The sequence below is a fragment of the Tenrec ecaudatus genome, chromosome 5 (genome assembly GCF_050624435.1).
Source record: "Tenrec ecaudatus isolate mTenEca1 chromosome 5, mTenEca1.hap1, whole genome shotgun sequence".
NCBI lineage: Eukaryota > Metazoa > Chordata > Mammalia > Afrosoricida > Tenrecidae > Tenrec > Tenrec ecaudatus.
Window position 1 is genome coordinate 88,705,637 of NC_134534.1, and position 22,348 is coordinate 88,727,984.

Below are 22,348 nucleotides of genomic sequence, written 5' to 3' on the forward strand. Positions count from 1 at the left end.
ACTTAACACTGTGGGTTTGGCAGAAAGCCAAATTTGGGGTCAGATTGTTGTGAATGAAGCTGCATGTGGTTAGGGAGGAGTTAAAATGATTCATGTCTTCGAAGTTGTAATATGTATGGCTAAGGATGCTGGGCTCCTCTCCCTGCCTCCCACCCACTTTGTCACATATGCATCTGCAAGAAAACCTCCCACACTGCTTGTGTCATGCTTGGGACTAAATGGTTACTTTTGAAATATTCTAGTAGATGGTTTTAAGCGCGTGCCTGAAATTCTCTTTTGTTACAGACGGAATCTGGAGAGGAGGTAGAAGTTGAGGAATTCTATGTGAAATATAAAAACTTGTAAGTAAATGGTGATTTTTTTAAAAAACTTCTTCTAAAAATGGGGGTAGGTTTTCAAAGTACTGGATAGCTAATGGTATTGATTGAACATGATAAACTAATATTGAGTTGTACATGTGAAAATGATGAAATGTTGAATAATTTATCACATGTATATTTATCATAATAAAATTGGTAAAACTAAAAAAAATATATTTTGGCCCTGGGAGAATTTGTAGTGATTATTTAGTGACTTGAAGACCATTTCCTACAAGCTTTGATATGTTTGATATTTTATGAATTTACTTTTCTGATAAAGGCATAATTGATATACACGATGACTGACATTTTATAAGACCAAGCAATTCTATTTAGAGAGGTCCAAAAGCCATATAATAATAGAATAATGAGTAAAATACTATTTGGCTAACCAAATTGGGCTAGTGTTTAATCTGTGGAGCGTCATCCCAACCAGCATCTGTCTGCGTTTACATTAAGAGCTCCACCATCAGATAGAGACTGGGAAAATCAAGGTTATCCTGGGGTTTGAAACTCCACGGAGCTGGAATTTTGTATATAAGTCTTTTGTTTCTAATCTCTCTATGAACTGTGAATTTTAATTGCATAGCTTTTTAAGGACTTAATTGGGGACCCCTGAATTGATTTTTGAGGGTTCTGCATTGTAGATCTGGGACCGGTATCCAGTGTACACATACTTCACCACAGAAGAGGCATGGGAAAATTACTAGAGGCAACTGTTAAAGTTTTCTGATGCTCTTGTCATGCTTGACTAAATCTTTTGACTATTGCTAACCGTGCTACTCTCATTTTTCACCATCTAAATTCATCATATTTATGAACAGGTCTGGAAACTGTGTCTGCGTCCATGAAGACTATGTACTATTTTGATGTTTTTGTTAGACTGGGAGTCTATTCATATTCTAGATTCTGAGCCTTTCTTGTCCCTTTTCATGATGGCCACACCCTTTGCTTAAGAATCCGCTCTTTGGTTTGGTTTATGAGGAAGCACTAATATCGAATCAAGAGCAGTAGATTCTACTGCTTTCAGTAGATTCCACTGCTTTATTGGGTTTTGGGTTCCTCACCTCAAATGTAAGCATGTTTGGACTCAGTATGAAAGATTTCTTATTGGTCTATACTTTTGTATATATCTCAGTGACATAGGTCTGCATATAGAGATAGTATACTCTTATTTAATATCTTTAAAATAATTTTGCAAAATATGCCAAAAGAAGCGTGGAAGATAATGTTAGAACACAGTTTTCATACCCTAGGAAATTATTTTCACTAATCTGTGAAAAATTTGGTTAGGAATTACCTAACACAGCAAAACTCTGCAAAGGCTCAGTAACGACTGTAGCAAATACTGGGTGATTTTGATGAGCCAACATAGTCAAGGAACAATAATCTTACTGAAGAAGATTGAGGCCATTTTCTTACCTTCATAGCAACTACAGAACTAGGTTAAGAAAATTCACTGGTAGTGTAAAAGTTAAATCTTTTAATGTTCCCCTTAAAACAAAATTTCAAGTATTTTAGCTAATTGAATTAGAACATGGAACCTTAGAACTGGAAATTTAATTACAGGGCATGATGGCTTCTGTCATTCTGTGTCTCTGTAGCTGGTACCATGTTAATAAATGAATGTACTTCCAAAGAAGTTTTGTGAGCAAAACCTCTACACCAGCGGTTGTCAACCTGTGGGTTGCGACCCCTTTGGGGGTTGAATGACCGTTCCCAGGGGTCGCCCAATTCATAACAGTAGCAAACTTACAGTTATGCAGTAGCAATGAAAATCATTTTATGGTTGGGGGTCACCACAACATGAGGAACTGTATGAAAGGGTTGCGGCATTGGGAAGGTTGAGAACCGCTGTTTTACACAGTAGAACGCAGAGTGAAACAGCATGACCACCACCTACCCTCCCCCCAAAAGCTGCTCAGTAAATGTTTGTTGACACTGCCATTTTGTCCTCTGAATAGGATTTATTCATGCCGAGCGGAAATTGTATATAATATGCGATTTCATAGAACCATGTAAGGATAGTGGAGAGGACTGGTAGGGATCGGCCCGCCGAAAGCGCTAGCGGTAGAAAGCTCCTGGTGCGGATTCAGAAGTCAAACTTAAGTGAGGGCTTCAGTGCCGGGAAACGATGCTACTGACAGAGGTGTGGACTAGTATGGCAGTGGAGGCTGCGGTTCCTCCTGACCAGACAGCACTGCTGAAGCAGTAGAGGTACTGTCCACTATCAGGCTTTGGACATGAGGCCCAAACAGTCCTGAAAAATAGCTTTCCTGTTTGATTATTTTGACATCTAAAGAAATTTAATTTTTATTCAAACCTTCACTTTTGATGGATTGGAATAAATGCAGCTAGAATGCTCCTTAGAAGCAAGGATGGCGAGACTTCATCTCATGTACCTTGGACATGTTAGCAGGAAAGGCCAGTTCCTGGAGAAAAGGACATCGTGCTTGGTGAAATAGAGGGATGATGTAGAAATTGAAGGCACTTAACAAGATGATTGACCCAGTGCTGGCCACAGTGGGTTCCAACCCAAGAACAGGCAGTCCTTCATTCTACTACTCACAGTTGCTGTACATTGGAACCAGCTTGATGGCACCTAACAACAACAACAACAACAATTTTGGTGTACTATCAGAGTTACATGAAATTGCACAGAATTCCCATCTTTTATCCAGATTCCACAAATGCTAACATTTTACCACATTGTTTTGTTTTTCTGTCTCTGTATCCATATGCACATACATGTGATCACTATTTGTGTTCCCTTTTAGCCCCCTCCCCATCCTTGTTGACTTCATTTTGTTTCACGTTTATAAATTATCAATATACATGTATGTGTACATGAATTAATATGTGCCTCCTTCCATCAAGTCACCTCAAGTCCTGAGATGGTGTCAGAAGCTGTAAATATGGGTGGAAAACAGATAACCTCATCTCTCTTCCTGGGTGGAATCGACCTGTTGGTGGAATTGAACTGTTGATCTGGACTTAGGAGTTCAGCACTTAGCACACAGTGCCACCAGGGCTCCCTACATTAAAAAAATACAAACCTTAATAATACACTTTTGCATTTCCTTTTTTTAAAAACCACTCTATTCTCTTGCCATCAAATTATAGGACTTGTCTTCGATTTTTGTTGATCTAGCCCTGCCAACCCCTACCCCCTCACTCCACACCTTTGCCTCTTTGCTTTTGGGTAATTGTCGACCAGGCGGTCTCACACAATTTATTATTTAAAGGAACATATTACTCACAGATTATGTTTTTAAATTTTATCAGCCACTCTATTATTTGGCTGAAAGGTGACCTTTAGTATTAGCTTTGGTACCATTACTATCTGAGAGTAATTGTCTCAGGGTTTTTATGAACAGGGCTTGTCCATTTTAAGATTTGAATCTTACTCCCTATTTTCCTCTGGGAATTTCTAGTATGTCGCTAATCAGAACAGTCAGTAGTGGAGGCTGGGCACAATCTAGTTCTTTTAGTCTCATGTTAGAAGAAGCTGTGGTTTATGTGAGCTATTAGTCCTGTGGACTAGTTTCTTCTTTTCAGTGTCTTTCATACCTTTGTTCTCTTTTGCTTCAGGTGAGTAAAGACTAACAGTTCTATCTTAGATGATTTTTCATAAGCTCTTAAGACTTTAAATGCTACTAAACCAAAGTTGGTGTCAAACATTATCTTTATGAACTATGTCAGGGTCTATGAAAATGGTGCAGGGGATGCATCTGACCTCCTGGTGACACAACAGAGGAACATCCAGCTGCTCACCCATCCAATGCCTACTGCCCTGAGGCAGAAAGATCGGACAGGCCTTCATTTTCCATCCTTACCAACCGTTCCTCTCACAACAGTGCATTGGGCATTGTCTCATTGCAATGGCCACATAGAACTAAAAATTGAGGGGGGTTATAAGGAAACAACCTTGCTTCCTGAAAGTGAGGAGAATTGGAAGCACTTGCTGATGAAGATCAAGGATTGCAACCTTCAGTAGGCTTTACAACTCAGTCAAAAAGAACCCAAATCCTTACAAATGAATCAAAAGGTAACATCATGATAGATGGAGAAAAGATTAAAGCTGCCAAGAATTTTGCCTCCTTGGATTCATAATTAGTGCTTATGGAAACCTCATTCAAGAGACAAAAGATGTGTTGCATTCGGTAAATCTGCTGCACAAGAAGATCTCTGTGTTAATCAGGGTTGACTAGATAAATAAATCCAGAGGTACTCATATGGGTATAGAAAGAGCTTTATATAAAAGAACAGTTCTATATTGAGGAAACATCCCAGTTCAGATCAAGTCCATAAGCCTGATATTAGCCCATATGTCCGATACCAATCTATAAAGTCCTCTTCAGAGGACTCACAAGACACATGTAAAGACATCAAGTGCAGGAAGATCACAGGCCATGGGTGGAAAGTCTTGTGGATCCAGTGATGGTGCAAGCCTTGCAATGCTGACAGGGGTCTCCACGTTGTTCCTTCAGCTCCAGGTGTCTTGTCTTCAGAAATATCTCACAGGGAGTGAGTGTGTGTTCCCCCTGTAGCGAGCTATTTATCTCCTTAACACCTCCAAATAAGGTCATGGAGCTCTTACCTGATTGACAAACTAAACTCCACCCCTTCTCTCTTAAGTCTCAAATTGGCAACAGATTATATAACTACCACAACATCCTTAGAGAATTGAAGAGCAAGGATGTGAACCTTGTTATTTTCACTTGGTTCATATGCCAAGTTGGGCATTGAATAACAAGATTGAAGAAGAATCAGTGAGTTTGAACTGTGTCGGAGAAGAACATTGAAAATTCCATAGAATGCTAAAAGGACAAACAAATCTGTCTTGGAAGAAGCACAGCTGGAGTGCTCCTTAGTAGGATGGTGAGATTCATTTACATACTTTGGACGTGTTGGGAGAGACCACTCCGTGGAGAAAGGCATCATATTTGGTCAAGGCAAGGGACAATGAAAGAGAAGAAGGCACTTGGGATGGATTGACACAGTGGCTGCCTCAGTGGTCTCAAGCATAGTCACAATTGTGAGAACAGCACCAAACCAGGCAGTGTTTCATTCTGTACTACATAAGGTGGTTCTGGATTGGAACTGACTTGATGGCACCTAACCATAATGTAAGGGAAGTTACAACAGGTTACCACAAATCAGGATTTATAAACAATAAGGATATGGTCATCGATCCATAGCCGCTCCTCTAACTCGTGAACCATGAAGCTACTTCACCGCAGGATCTTAAGCCTTTTATTTCTGTAAACCAGTCGCACATTTCTCAAGATCTGTACCTCTTGTGTGTGCATGCGCGTGTGTATACTACTTAGGCCTCTATATGCATGTGCTTGTCATCATGTTTGCCTTCCCATACATATACTTGTATATGTATTTACCTACATATCCATGTATTTTTGTGGGGACTATGATAACTGTTGTATGCCTATGCATTTTTGTTCAGAGATTGAAAGGTTATTGCCTATATAGTTTTATTACTTCTTGATAAATTCCATGCCATAATTTGTAGCAGTTTGGAATTCCCACCCACAAGGCATGGGAGCACCTATTTCTGCACAGCCTTTCCAACAGAGCATGTTGTTTTACTTTTTCATTTTTGCTGAAAAATTGTCTCTCAGTGTCATTTGAATTAACATTGCTCTTCTATGAATAAGGTTGACCATCTTTCCGCGTGGATATTATATCTATATATGTGTTATGTGTTAAATATATTTTCAAAGTTTCAGTTGACATTTGACTTATTTGTGGGATTTATTACATTCTAAATGTTTTGTGGTCTTTTTTGCTGTCCCTTTAGTGAGAAAACATTTCTCTATCCCCGGTGCCAGAGAAAGAGTGGGCTTACATTCACTTAACAGCTGCAGTGCCAGAAACCCACAGGGGTCACTCTTGGTCAGCACTGACTCATTGGCCCTTTTGGTTCCCTTGTGATGCTGTGGGTTTGTCATCAGCCTGTTAAATGCAACTTTGGTAGTTCCAATGCACCAGCTGCTCCTTGGGAGAAAGATGAGGCTGTCTGTCCATTAAAGGTTTATAGTCCTGGAAAACCTATGTGGAGCCACCATGAGTTGGAATCTATGAGATTGCAGTGGGTGTGGTTTGATGATTGTGCCCACACTAAGGGAAAATTTGCCCAGGTTTTTTTCAGTACTTTCATAGCTTCATATTTTACCTTTACATGCCCAATTTATTTGGTGTTTATGTGTGGTATAAACTAGGAGTCTAATTTTCTTTTTCAAATAATTATCTATTGTTTGACACCATTATTAAAAGATCTTCTCTTTGCACCAATGACTTGACAATGTCACTTTATCATGAACTAAAATGAGATATTTATTTGCATATTTCTATACTTCATTTTTTTCCTTTGATTAATCTTTCTACTTATGTATTCACATTATTATGCTCATTCAAAACAAAACAAACAAGAAGCTCACTGCCATTGGGTCGATGCCATGTAGGACAGGGTGGAATCCCCCTGTGGGTTCCGAGGCTGAACTCTGTAAGGGATCAGAGCGCGTCTTTCTCCTAAAGATCATGCTGCAGGTCCTCTGCAGGTGCCGACCTCATGGCTATCAGCCCAACATTGTCACCGACTGCTGTGTCGCCGAGAGGCCTTCTTTCCTTTACAGGAACTGATAGTGTAGTTTAGTATGTGCTCAATCCAGATTGTCCTAGTAAGTTTGTATTACCTATGCCATTGTTTGTGCCACGATTTCATTATTTAAGAGGGGGGACCCCCCCAAAGCCAGGACTGCGCTGGTCCCAGCAGGGCTTTCTGAGTATGCCTTTTTCCTGCTAGGCGAGCATAGAACAACTAGTTCTGTGTTAGCACACCCATTGACATCGCCTGGGAAGTGTCTCTCTCATCACAGTGAATTTTTTCATAAAAACCGTTTTCTCTTGAACCTCATTTTTTGTGATGGTTGATTTAAGGGAACAGTGTGTGGCTATGACATTTTGTTTCCTGTTCTGGAAAAATGCCACAGAAATTGTCGTGATGAACACAGCTTACAGGGACCGCTCTTTGGGAACATCTCAAGTATATGCATGGTTTTCTCAATTCAAAAAAGGTGAAATGTTGAATGGTGACAAACCTTGTTCTGGACGTCCGTCAGCTTCATGATCCGACCAAAATGTGGACTTGTAGTGCATTTGGAGTTTGTTCCACCAGGTCAGACCATTAATCAAGCTTTCTGTTTAGAGGTTCTGAAAAGACTGCATAACAATGTGTACTTAAAAACGGCCTGATTCATGGCAGATAGGGGAATGGTTTTGCGTCTACGACAATGCACCTGCTCACGCAGCCGTCTCAGTGCGCCAGTTTGGGGCAAAAAGAACCCAGAATGCCCCTCTTGCTCCATGCACTTGACTCACCTGACCTCACTCCATGCAACTTCTTTTTGTTTCCATGAATGAAGAGGGACATACATGAAAGGACAGCGATTTGACAATGTGGAAGAAATGAAAAAAAATACGAGGGAGGTGCTGTCAGTCATCCAAACAGATGTGTTTGAAAGCTGTTTCCAAGAATGGAATCACAGATTTGACAAATGAATTAGGTGTAATGGAGAGTACTTTAAAGGTGATAAGGTGGTATTGTAAAAAAGTTTATATAAAATCTGGGGTTTTTGGTGGGGTATCCACTTAATATGCATAAATCTTGTGCTTATTTATATATATGAAATTCAATCTTAACTTGCTTGTTACATTAAGGGGCCTAATTATGTTTTTATATGGATTTTGTTCAATTTATAAAATTATTAATTTTTGGTGATAAGTTATGCATGCTATTCAAAAGCAGGGACTATCTTTCTATGTGTTCATGTCTACTTTTGTGCCTTTAAAAATATAAGTGTTAATATATTCCTTATTAAATATTAAATAGTCTCAGTATTTTATCTTTGTTGATAATGTGAGGGTTTTTCCTAATACTTTATAACTGGTTATTGTTTGTGTACATGAATGCTGTTGATGTGTGCATATTACTTGTATATCCTGTTATATTTATAATTATTGTTTCAATTCAGTTTCTAAGTATTTCTTTGTTCAGGTGCATGATAATTTTGTCTGTAAATAGAGGTAGTTTTGCTTCTTATTTTTCAATTATGTTTCTTAATTTTTTTCTGTAAATGAGCTGCATTTGACTGATACTTAGAAAGCAATATTGAATAGTAGTGGAGACAGAAGGCATCCTTGCTTTGTGTATGAGCTTAGTGGCCAAAAGTCTCTAAGTATTTCATTTTAGTAAAATTTTAATTTTAAGACGAACATCTATATGTTTTTTGTGGTGTATTAAACTACCTATCAATTCCTATTTTTCTGCGTTTCTAAAATCTCCAATATATTTTATCAATGGCTTTCTTAGCATTTCTGGAAATATCTGTGTAATTTTTCTTGTTAGATTTATTAATACTGAGTGGGTTTTTAAAATAGATTTCCTAAGGTTTGGACTAAATCCTACTTGGTTTTGACATGTTATCTTCTCAATGTGTATCATTGTATTTGTTAATATTTGACATCAATATGAACAGTGGTATATTCCTTAATTTCTTTTTTTTCCCCTTGACTACCTTTTTTATGGACTTTATCAGGATGGGGTATAAATATCTCACTTTGTTTGGAGACAAATGGTATTTAAAATGAAAATATACTTTCTAAAGTCATCATTTTTGTTGGGCGCTGTCAAGTTGATTCCAACTCACAGTACCTCAGGTTCAACAGAACACTGAGCAGCTCAGCTCCCCTTCATAACCATTGCTGTGTTGTTTGCAAGGCCTGTTTCAGATAATTTCTCATAATATGTTTATTATCAGTTTATTGCTTTGTCACTGACATTTTCCTGACATTTTCAATTCTCCCACTGCCACCGAGTCAATTCCAACTTGTAGCAACCTTGTAGAACTGTCTTAACTTTCCCTCAAGGAGCAACTGGTGGTTTCACACCTGTTCCCTTGTGGTTAAAAGCCCAGTGTATAACCCACTGATCTACCAAGGCTCCTTTTAAATGCTATTCCCCCAGTAAGAAATACCTTTACATCTACTAAGCCCTTGCAGTTCTTGTTTAGTCTTTTCACTTCCTCTTCGACTGCTCTTCTCAGAAAGCCTCCAGGGTGGGTTATTATCAGGGGCTGAAAGTGGAGTAATTGGCTAAAATTTTCAGCCAGTGTCACAGGATGAAGACCACGGTTGGCCCCATTTTCTTCAGTGCCTGTCTTAGCACATAGCCACAACAATGATCTTTTAAAGGTGTTTGCCCTGCACCCGAGATACATTCTAATGGCAGAGGTGCCTTTCGTTGATCCAGTAGTTACATTATTTTTATCATTACATCTGATTATAGAAGCAAATTTGGAAATTACAAGTTAGAATTTGAGACAGTGGTGTGGTGGCCTCTTATGATGGCCAGTTTCAGTAGGAAGGGGCAAGGCTCGTTGCCATGAGATAGAATTGGACAGGTCTCCACCAGCCATCCTTCTTTTACCCTCTTTGGTCACCAACCGCCCCTCCCCTGTCACTCTACTCTGCTTACGTCAATAATCTGTTCTGAGATCATCACAGAAATCACAGACAATGCTTTGGGTTGTCGGGGTGGGGGGCGGAGTGGGTGGGTTATTACTAGGGAAATCAATAGGTTACCACAAGTCAGGATCAGGAAACATGTAAGATACAGCCTTGCTTATCGCACAGCCTTTTCTCGGCCAGCAGCTCTGTGTGTATGTGGTCTTCAACCTCTCTGCTATAAGGTCCTTGTGTTAGTCCAGGTACTTTGGAGAAACAAATCCACTGAAACTCATGTATAAGATAAGGTGACCAGATATCCCGCTTTTGGCGGGACAGTCCCGATTTTTGGAAAGAATGCATGACAAGCTAGGGTATACAGTTTTGGGCTGCCATGTGGCAATGGTGCCCTGCTTTACCAATGTTAAAATCTAGTCACCTTACTATAAGAAAGAGTTTTCTATAAAGGTTAAGTGTGCATCAAGAAAACATCCTAACCCGGTGCTGCCCAAGCCCACAAGTCCAACATTAGCCCATATGTCCAACACCAATCCACAAAGTCCTCCTCCATCTCAGAAAACACACACTATGATGCCAACAGCAGGAGGAAAGCTGAATTAGTGAACGTGTAAGCATCTCAGTGCTGGCAGAGGTCTCCACATGGCTGCTCCAGCACCCAGGGCTGCATCGGGGTAGGCCCATGTGACTTCTCCTCAGGGATGTCTTGCAGGAAGTCAGTCTTGCCAGCTGAAGCAGGAAACTGGCTAAGGAAACTGCACCCTGGTGCAACCATCAGAAAGCAAGAGACCCGAGAACTAGAAAGGCAAGGCTCACTGAGCCATTTATCCCTCTGCCCTTCAATTAGTCCCACCTGCATTTATCGACCAGGTTGGCATAATAAACTAACTACCTCACTCCTTTTGCCTCTGTGTTGCTATGGGAACTTGAAAGCCTGCTGCTCTGCCCCTCTGTCACTCTGCCTCATGGTCTCAGCGTCATGGCCTGTGGTGCCGCCGCTGCCTCTGCCCCTTCAGACCAGGATCTTGCACATACTCCCCCAGTGACTTTTCTTTCTTGGTGGTCACAGCAGTCTTCCTCCCTTCCTATTTCTAAGGTGACTCATATTTGGAGAAATGTGGAAACTGACCAGTCCTCACGATGAACTTCTCTACATCCGAGTTGCATGCTCTCATCCAATCACTACGTGAGGGTTAAAGACAATGATGGGAGAACTATACCAAACAATTTGATTTCACTTCAGAAATAGAAATAAAGTGATCAACATCTCAATTCAGCGCCTTTTCATTTAGTGCATTTTCTGTGTATGTGTGTATACAGGATTGTATCAATTCCTAGTATATAAGGTATCATTTTATGGTTCTTTCCCCTACTCATTCAATTCTAGAAGTACTTGAAAATGTTGTTAGATGTTATGTAAATACAAATGATACCATACTTAGTATCATAAACATTTTTATATCAACTCTTTTGTTACGACTACCTGATTTTTTGTTGTTTATTTACTTATTTATCTTAAGTAGTTTTATTGACACAATTCACACGTCATGCCATTTAATAGTTAAATCATATGAAAGAGCTGTGCCATCATCACTGTAATCCGTTCTAGAACATTTTCTTCCTTCTTGGATCCATTGTAACTAGCTCCCCATGTCCCCCAAACTCCCCTGCTGCACCTCCAGAAAACCATTCATCCAGTTACTGTCTCTCTAGCCTGGATTTTATATATAGGTAAATATACACAAAACAAAACACGGACAGCAAAAGAACAACGTAAACAGAAAAACCTCAATCAAAAAGAAAGCTGGAAGTATTAAAAACAAGAATAAATTTAAATGGGTCAAAAGGAGGGAGATCAAATGATAAGGTGTTAGATTTTTACCTAATTGCATCTGCAACAATCCACCTTCTATTGCACATGGCATGCGAGCAAGGCTGCTCACTTCCCTGGTCCGTGTTCAGAAGGGGCTCATCCACGGTTAAATTTATGTGTATTTCCTCTTCGTTTTTATGTTTTTAATGAAACCACTTTAAAATGGGTCCAAAAGATATCAAATAATAAGGTATTACGTTTTAACTGGACTACATCTGCCAGAATCAAGTGTACAAAGCTCTCGTTCTGATAGAAATGCTGTTCGTGTTCCTCACCTGGTCAGAGGGGATTCACCAGGGGCTCAGTCCAGACTGCATCATGCTTACATTGATTTTGAAAGAGTTAAATATTCACGCATCTTGTTTCTTTTTAATGTCATGGCCACAAAGAGAAATTAGGCAGTCATGGCTACTGGGTACAGAAAGTAGATGATGGTATCAAAGTATATTGTATTGCCAAGCAAAAGAATGTTAAAGTTATCATTAAAAAATTAACGATCAAATGCTTTGAAAATGATTAGGGCAAAGAATGTATGGATGTGCTTTATACAATTGATGTATGTATATGGATGGATTGTGTTGAGTTGTATGAGCCTCTAATAAAATGTAAAAAAAAATTTAACGATCAAAAACAGTAAAAAGAAATATGTATCTATGAGCCCCTGGGTAGAGTGGATTCAAGTTTAGGGATGACCCAACATGTGCCCAGAGCAGATGGGTGGTAAACCAAAGCATTCAAACTTGTCAAGAGTACAGGGTTAGGTATGTAGTGCAAAATGAAAACATATACAGGGTCTGCAGGACTGAGTAGGAACTCGTGGGGAGACATGGGTAACCATTCAGCAAGTGAAGGTGATCTTTTCCTCCCCAGTTGTTCTAGAAGGACAAAGCTGTGCCTTTAGGCCTGGTAGAATAGGCCTAAATCGTGGGTACAGTATACCTTTATCTCCAAAGGATTAATAATATAAATTTGAATTCTTTTTATGAAAACCTTTTTTATCATTAAGGCCACGTTGTTTGGAATTGAAATGTTGAAATGTAATACTATTTAAGACCTCCACTTGCTACTGTGTTTATGAGTAAAGAATAAGAACTGGAGGCTTGAGACAGAAGGCAAAATTCGGGCACTAATAATGATTTTTTACTTCTTATTTTCAGACATCAATGGTTACACTGAATGCTACTTAGCAGACTTCATGAGTAATTAGTTAAATGGGTTATTTTGCTAGTGATATATTTAGCTAATTTTTTATTAATAAGGAAACACATGGTAAAAATACTGACTTTGCGTGTTTTAAGAATTTTCTTTTACTCTTTTAGCTCTTACCTACATTGTCAGTGGGCATCTGTAGAAGATCTGGAAAAAGATAAGAGAATTCAACAAAAGATTAAACGATTTAAAGCAAAGCAGGGCCAGAACAAATTTCTTTCAGAGGTATGATAGATCTAGTTAATTTTCTACAGTATTTGCTTTATTAAAATATTCTGCACTTTGAATTTTAGTTCACTGTATTTTTAGTAATTATTTGCCTCATTTAGCCCTGTTTCTTTCATTTTGGTAACTCGTTATCACTTAAGAATTTGTAAACAGGAAATTTCTCATTCTTCCTGTTGCTTAGTCTCAAAGTCTTCATGCTCTTGCATAGAAACAGTGGTGATATTGTGATTAGAACCTCTCAATGAAAGTAATCAGTAGATGATATTAAAAGTAAGATAAAAATTGGATTGACAGTTAAAACTGTACATTAAAATAGTAAATCCAAGTTGCTGATGTAAAACTTCCATTGGGGAAGACAGATGCAAAAAATAAATAAAATTCCGCCAACCTGATAGTAAGAGCGAGTGCTCACTGTGAGCTGTGATGTAGATGATAGCGTGGTCTCTCTGCCGAGCTCCTTTGTTGGGTGTGAGTTATGACAAGGTAACCATCCCCACGGCTTTCTTCCCTGCCACTGACGCCAGCTCCTTTTGTCCCACTCACCAACTGCTTACTGGCGTCTCTGGACCTCTGGTCAACAGACTGGTTTCACTTGTAATCGCAAGTGGATAACAACCCTAGCATTGAAAGATAAACTTGTCCCTTTTCATATAAGCGCTAAAAGAATATAAACTGTGTCATTGGATACAAAGTAATGCTTGTTGAAGAATCTACTTCTCCCTCTTGTCCCGTTTTAAAGATAGGAGAGCGAGACAGAATATAATTCTAATAATCTCAGTTACAGGTGTATACTCTGGAACTTGATTTCCAACCAGCAGATTACAGGAGATCAGGTTCTGTTCTTATAAGGAACTTATTTTTATATATCAACCTACGTTATTCTGAGTATTGGGTTATTTTGTCATGCAGTAGCTACCCGGAGGGGGAATGGAATTACTTGCTATGACTCATTTTTTACATCTTGGAGAACAGTAAGGCGATTCTTTTTTGGAAAGTGCTATTACCAGGAAAATACTATGAAGTTTTTTTGGTTTGTTTTTTCCCTTGCCTTTCTTTATGAAGCCTGAGTTAAATTTTTGTGATATTTCACTGCCATCAAGTTGATGCTGACTATAGGCACCCTGTAGGGCCAGGGTCGACCTACCCCTATGACTTTCTCATTTCTAAGACTGTAACTTTTTATGGGAGTGGAGAGCCCATCTTCCTCCAACTTTTGACCATGGGCAAGTTGAAACCATTAGCTTTCTTTAAGAAAGAAATTGGTATGTCTAGCTAACCTTTTATGTATGTATTAACAAAACCAAAAGAACAAACCCATTTCCATTGAGTTAATATTACTCATAGTGGTCCTGTATAGGGTTTCTGAGGTTGTAAGTCTTTACAGGAACACATCACCTCATCTGTCTCCTAAAGAATGGCTAGTGGGTTTGATGGTTCCATGCTCACCCACCAATCTCTGTTCAATGATAATTTCCCCCTATTTTGAAATCCTGGTCATTTGTCTTAAGTTTGCATGGACTCTCTGTGTCCCTCTAGTCATATACATATTAGGGAATTGTGCCTGGCTGGCTGACTATGTAGTCTTATCTGTTTTGAGTCCATCTGTATTTGTAACCTATACCATGGTTGAAATACATTGTCTTGCTGTTAACTTGGCAGCTAGAAGTCTTAAATTCTATCCTGAATGTACCTAGCTTACACCTGAGCCTGAAAAGATAGGATAGTGGATTAGCAGCAGAGGATAACAATCCTCTCCCTCTTTCTCTTTTATCTACATAACACACATGCACCCCATTTATTGTACTTATACATAGGCATGATTGCAAGTACTCTATGGTTGTACTACTTGAGGATTTGGGTTGCCTTTACATATTTTTTTTTATCTTAAGTGTCCTTGTAAGCCCACTGCAGCCTAAGCATCTATTCAAAAGATCTTTTAAACTAGAATATTGATCACATTGTTTAAATTAATGGCATAATTTATTCAGAGGCAGAAGTGTCTCAGAGAAGTTAAAGATTTTAATTTGATGCTGAATATTAAAGCTTATATTTATTGACAAGTTATCTAAAGAGAATTCTTCCCTTGAAAACCAAACTGTTTATGGAAAATCTTAGTGTTTACATTGCCTATGAATAATACGCATGCATTATGGACCTAAATCTAGACACTTTTAATAATGACTTTACATTTAAATATTAACATTTTAAATTCACTGAACATTTCAGTCAACATTTTGGCTTCTTAATCCAGCGGTATGTAAAAATTTAAGGCAGTTGAACATACTTTTGTGTTTCTGCTAGTTGAAATAATGCTCGAACCGGGCAGTGTAAGTGGGCCATGCTATCCCGGAGGATAGTTTTTATCCTTAAGTTAACTGACTAAATAGTTATTTTTTTAACCTGCAGTTTATAGGATAAGGATGGTGTTTCAATAATTTCTAATTATTCAAGATATCTTCATGGCTATATTCGTAATTTAATCAGGAGGCATGTTCAGCGTTGTATCTTGTTTTCTAACATTTTCAAATAAATCTGATTCTGACTTCTTTAGAGTTTGATTTAGTCTATAACTTCCCTTTGGGTCTTATTATATTCTTTTATGTTAGATAACTTTGGAAGCAAACAATATTACTTTAATTTTGTAAAGATTGTTAATATATTGGCTAAATGACCCAGTTGTTTTAACCTCTTTTCTATATTCTTAAAATTTGACTGGAGCTTTCTATGTTCAATATAAATAAATTATTAGAACTGCTACATTAACTACTGAATTCTAAACCAGATACTACTAGTGTTTGACAAAGGACAGAAAACATAAACTCTTCACACTGAAATGTAAAAATCTATTAACAATGATTTTAGCCTTTTGAATATCATTCTGGAGCTGCTATGAAGTGTCAGACAAATCCAGTGATTATGACACCCCAGTACCTCTCAGTGTGCATGACTCACATTTCTTATTGCAAACTGCAGTTTTGAGAATGCTAAATGTATTGCATACCATAAGCCTTTTGGATTACTCATTAGTGAATTGTAATTTCACACTTCATTTAAAAGATTCTTAAACATTCTATCACAGTTAAAGGTTTCAATTAGTAATTAAAAGAACCAGTTAATAAAGTCTGAGAAATCTTGATTTCCTCACGGGAAATGATTTTGCAGAATTATAGCGTTTAAATTAATATATCAGAGTTTGCCCTAACGAAAATTTATGTTGTTGTGACCGAAAATGGGAGCTCCGGTGGCGTAGTGGTTATACATTGGGCTGCTGATTGCCAGGTCAGCAGTTCAAAGCCACCAGTGATTCCAACCTAGGGAGTAGACATCCTGCTGTCTATCATAAAGAATTACAGTCTTGGAAACCCTCTGGGGCAGTTCTACCCTGTCCTATAGAATTGACTCAATGGCAGTGAGTTTGGTTTTTGCTTTGGTGACACAAAATAATATTGCCTGATGAAAAATGAATTTTTTTTTTAATTTCAACAAATGAATAAGTATTTTCATTGTTTTTCTCTGTTTGGTTCAGATTGAGGATGATCTTTTTAATCCAGATTATGTGGAGGTGGACCGCATCATGGACTTTACATGCAGCACAGATGATGGGGGAGAGGTAACTGAAGACCAATTCAGAAAGGAGGGGGAGGGAGTGGGGAAAAGAGCTGATACCAAGGGCTCAAATAGAAAGAAAATGTTTTGGAAATGTTGCTGGCAACATATATATTAGTGTGCTTAATACAATTGAATGATGGATTGTTGTAAGATTTTTAAGAGTCTCCCAATAAAATAATTAATAAAAGAAAGAAAGAAAAAGCGTTCGAATTGAGGTTCAGAGAGCATATTTGTGTTTATGGAAGATGAGCTTAGAAATTGCAGACCTGGTCCCAGAGCCTTGCACTGTGGTATACTTGGTGTTAATTTAACTGCAATCTACTGACTTAGTATTAATTTTGACAGTGACTTTTTTTAAGATTGGTGTCATGGTATGTCCCATGTCTGCCAACCCCCACTCTCACCCATGGACCTTCTCCCATAACGTACTATACAGAATCCCTAGTGATACTTACTATTAAGTCCAATCATAGAATAATATACAACATATTTTTAAGTTGCTTTGATGTAATTTTTCTTAGACTATATGAATACTACTAAAATTGTCTTTGTAGAATCTTGCAGTATGATAACCTTTTCAGTAACTGAATGAAAGGAAACACTGTTTTGATTTTTTTCTCCTTTGAATTTGGTGGAACGCTGAAGGAAGCTCCCTGCCCCTGTGAAGCTCCTAAAATGCGATATATAAGGGTCGCTATGGGTCAGAATTGACTAAGTGACAGCAGTGGGCTTCATTTTATTCTTTTTCTTTTAATTATTTCATTTCCCCCAACAGTTCATTATTTATATATATAGGTTCACAAATACTAATGATCACAGTATTTTGACTAAAATACCACAAAAATTGACAAAATCAGCTATAAAACAAGCATTAGCCATCTAAACAACAAACAAAACCGCTTCATTCAAAGAACCATTGTACTGATAATAGCCCTGACAGGAATGTATTGGAAGGTTCGACATTAAATTAACATAACGCTTTGTCTTTGAGGTATATTGATAGTGTCAGCTGGGCTTTTGAAAAATATTTTTGTCATTTATAACTGATGTCCAGTACTGCCATGAGTTGATTCCAACCCGTAATGACAGAGTGCTTCCTTCGATTTCTGAGGGTGAAAATCTTTGTGGGAGCAAACAGCCATGTCACGGCACAGCTGATGGATGAGAACTGCTGACTTTGCTGTTAGCTGCCCAGCAATTAATACACTGACCTACCAATATTTTTCCAGAAATTCTGCACAAAAATGTAACCGATATTTGGTGTCACTCCTCCACTCAAGTAACGTGACACATTCTGCATCCCCAGTACCTCCCTAGTGACACCACTGGGTCTTGACTGAATAACACGTCGTGTGTTTTACATTTAGTATGGGAGATTTTTTTTAATCAGTTTTCAGTATGACGCCAATATATTTTACCCAGTTTCAGAGTATAACAAATAAAGAATCAATTAAATTTTGTACAAAGCTTTCATGTAGAATGAGTTTTTCTTCTATATAGAGCAGTGTTCTTTTAACAGAATGGAGTTAAATGTTATTTACCATTGGACATCCTTAGTGAAGTTGATCAATTATGATTAATGTTGCTCCACAGACGATGATATCAAGTGTTTCACTTTTTGAGATCCCAATCTTTGTATTCTCATATTTCTTTGCACTAAGCCTTGTGATATGTAAAGGACTTGCTAGAATAAGGATAAACATGTCTAGCCAAGCATTGTGTCTAGTCAACTATTTGTCTAGCATGAGTTCTGTCAGCCTTACTTCATATAATTATAGCTTTATACAGAAATTGTTTGGGTTTTGATAGCTTGTCTAAAAACTAGTGAGAGTCCATGAAGGACCTTCATTTTAATTCAGATTTCACATAAGGAAATTGTAATGATCCAGAGATCAAGGTATGCCATGTGATGTTTATCCTTCTAGTTTTATTTCAGATATTTTATCTTCATAGCATACTTACAAAGCACAGCATATATTTTTAACACTACAACCAGATGGCCAGGATACTTTGATGGTGAAATGAAGATACAAAGCCAGAATATTCTTTAAAAACAAAAGCTACTCAGTGCCATTGACTCATAGCAATACTGACTCCTATCGACCCTGTATGGCAGGGTAGAATTACCCCTGTGAGTATCCGAGACCATAACTGTTTACAAGACTAGAAAGCCCCATCTTTCTCCCGTGGACTAGCTGGTGGTATTGAACTACTAACCTTGTGGTTCTCAGCACAGCACATAACCACTATGCCGCCAGGGCTCCTATAGAAAGTTCTTTAGAGAAAGACAAAGAAAATCCTACTGATTACAAGATACTTTGTTGTCTACTTTCCTGGAACTGAAAATAAATTATTTCAGTGATTCAGTATAAACATTATTTTTCATAGGAAAGGTAGAAATCATAATATATTTAAGCTTTTATCTCATTCTTTAAGAACTTAGTCATTTATGTACACATACAGTATTTTATCTTATGTCTGGTTCAGATACTTAAATATGTGTTTGCATATAAGAGAGTAACTAAGAAAGTGCTGTTAAAATTATAGAAATATTTGTAACAAAAAATACTAAAATTTGAAACCGGTGTCTTAATATAGTTTCCATCTAGGTCTATACACATCTTTTTCATTTTTCATTTAATTTATTATCCTAAAATATATAAATTTAGTAACATAATTCGATGGCCAATGGTATGGGGATATGTAGTGGAGGCTCATCTCCACGAGGACTCTGCAAATGAACTTGGGCTTTCATCGTCATACATAGCCTTCTGCAAACAGGATGCTCAGAATTTAAGCTCTAATGTAATTCCCTCCTTTAGTATTTTATTATTTATTTATTCTTTATCCTTGGATCTCACACACACTGGTGTTCTTGCTCTTTTGGGGCTTAGCTGACAACCCATTTAAGTGGCTGCTTGTTTTACGATAAGCTTTTAAGGCTCCTGATGCGATTGTTTCTGATAGTTGGGCGTCATCTAATCCCTTTATCATACTTTGCTACAGCACTGATATCCATGCCCCCTTCATGAGGGATGTATCCTGCAGGGCCACATCTTAAGAATTGATCTTAGGTTTGGGGTTAAGGTTAAGTGCGAGTTCGAGCTCCATTCGTATATCTAAGGTTTACATAAACCCTGTCCAACTTTGCTGGCAGCGTTGTCGGCTGTTGGAGAGATGATGTACGTAACTTCCATGAAGCCTTTGGTAATTCTGTCATTAAGCTAGCCAGTGGTAAAGAACTTAAAATACTATTTAAGATAAGGGGACTATTCATGTATAAGGAAGCTTTTTAGACAAGATTCATGGGATGTGCACTTAAACATATAAAAATCTTAGGTGGCTGTATCTTGCTTAAGGAAATAGTGAGGGTAGAAACAGGGCGCAAAATTCAAAACATCCATTCACTATGGCAGAACTGTGTCTGCAGAGCTAAGACGGTTCTTTTACAAGCTACAAAAATTTATGATAGTCTTAAGTTACCTGTTACTGGGCATCCTCAAAAAACAAGAGGTTTGAAACTTAGCCCAATAATTTCCAAACTCACATAGGTATACACAGTTCTAAAGATGGTATTTCCATATTGCTGACCCTTTCCTAAAGAATTCTCTAATTTTCCTTCTACACTTTTTTTCCAAAAAGCATTGTTGACATCCTTGAGGGCCTCGTATCATGGTCCCTTACGGGTTCCTTGAGTTTTAAGATCAAAAAGGAAGCTGGAGGACAAAACGAGGAATCCAGGGCAGATGGATTAAGGTTTCTCGATGAAACGCCTGTAGTACAACCACTGGTACTTTCAAAGAACGAGTAGGTGCATTATCTTTATGGAAAAGAAGTTCTTGGTGCCACTGTCTTGACACCATTTTTCACACCAATGCAATTTTTAGTTATCTTAAAGCTTCTTCTAAATAAGCTCTGTGATTGTCCCGTATCCTTCCAAAAATACCTGTCCGTATTACCCCTTCAGGGTTCCCCCCAAAAACAGTTGCCATCACTCTCTGTGCTGGGCTATCTTGAACGTAAATGGGGCAGCAGTTTTCCAGGAAAGCCATTGTTTTGAATGAACCTTGTTTGTCAAAAACACAGAGAAGGTACCCTAACAACACTAAGACAAACGTAAGACTCGTAATCCGAGGACTTGGCTACAACCACCCACTGATCACAGATCACACAGACGTCCTTCATCTCTTTTGTTTGGAAGAAACCTATGCACCTCCGAACTAGAACCCTAATAGAAATACTTTTAGACTCACCCTCTTTTCAGAGTAAGGCTCAAATTCAGATCTAATTGCTTACTGGCTATTTCTTCATACTTTGGGGCTTTTCATTGTTTGCACATTTGATTTGAGATTATAACTAGGAGTTAGAATTTTACAACTTCTATCAATGCTGGGACCCCTAACTTTTGTTCTCTGTCCTTGGCCCAGCCTGTGACTCACTACCTGGTAAAGTGGTGCTCGCTTCCTTACGAAGATAGCACATGGGAGCTGAGCAAAGATATCGACCAGGCCAAGATTGAAGAATTTGAAAGGCTCATGTCTAGGGAGCCGGAAACAGAGCGTGTGGTAAGAATTGGCCTAAACCACAAGATTTAATTTGAAAATAGCTTGATGACTTGGTCTTCAAGAAACTGCTAATGGAATTTTTAATATTTCAAACAGGAGCGACCGCCTGCTGATGATTGGAAGAAATCAGAGAGTTCCAGGGAGTATAAAAACAATAACAAACTCAGGGAATACCAGTTGGAGGGAGTAAACTGGCTGCTTTTCAATTGGTACAACATGTATGTAAAGCTTTTTTATTAACTTAAAAGATGTCTGTAGCTCTTTTCCTTTGGAGTTATTTAAAATATTAACTAAAAAAACAATATTTTAACTTTCTAAAAGGTTTTGAAATCAGTAAATATACTTAATACTTATTCAGCAAATATTAATATAGAGACAAAGAATTATGTAGAAAAAACTTTAATGCATAGAATATTGTTTAGGAATGTATCTTATTGACTGAAAAGCCATAAGGGTAAGCATTTGTGATTGTAATGTGAAAATATAGCAGTACCTATGTTAATTAAATTTCCTTATTTTATCTTCCTTCCAAGGCGGAACTGCATTTTAGCAGATGAAATGGGGTTGGGAAAGACTATCCAGTCCATTACATTTCTCTATGAGATATATTTGAAAGGAATCCATGGCCCCTTTTTAGTAATTGCCCCACTGTCCACAATCCCCAACTGGGAAAGGGAGTTTCGTACCTGGACAGAGTTGAGCGTGGTTGTGTATCATGGGAGTCAAGCTAGTCGTCGGACCATTCAGTTGTATGAAATGTACTTCAAAGATCCACAGGTAAAACGTCACAGATGTTATTCCTTGTACTCTGTTAAGGAGTTGAGAATTAAACTCATCTCAGTGGTTTGGGGAAGTTCAACATTTTGCTAAATTGAGAAACTTGGTATTTCTTACCCAATTTATGATTATATTATATTTCTACATCTTACCAATGTAGTTTTTTTTCCTCCATTATTTTTATTGCT

General features: G+C 38.0%; 1 protein-coding gene across 3 annotated transcripts in view; it reads left to right on the forward strand.

The window, feature by feature from the left end:
• Window positions 1-22,348, forward strand: part of CHD7 (chromodomain helicase DNA binding protein 7) — a 274,681-nt gene that overhangs the window by 198,087 nt on the left and 54,246 nt on the right. For all 3 annotated transcript variants that reach the window (XM_075549703.1, XM_075549705.1, XM_075549704.1), the window contains exons 7-12: window positions 286-341; window positions 13,092-13,206; window positions 16,736-16,819; window positions 21,246-21,383; window positions 21,480-21,601; window positions 21,917-22,160. In XM_075549703.1, coding sequence (XP_075405818.1) covers window positions 286-341; window positions 13,092-13,206; window positions 16,736-16,819; window positions 21,246-21,383; window positions 21,480-21,601; window positions 21,917-22,160 — 759 coding nt within the window. The remainder of the gene's footprint in view (window positions 1-285; window positions 342-13,091; window positions 13,207-16,735; window positions 16,820-21,245; window positions 21,384-21,479; window positions 21,602-21,916; window positions 22,161-22,348) is intronic.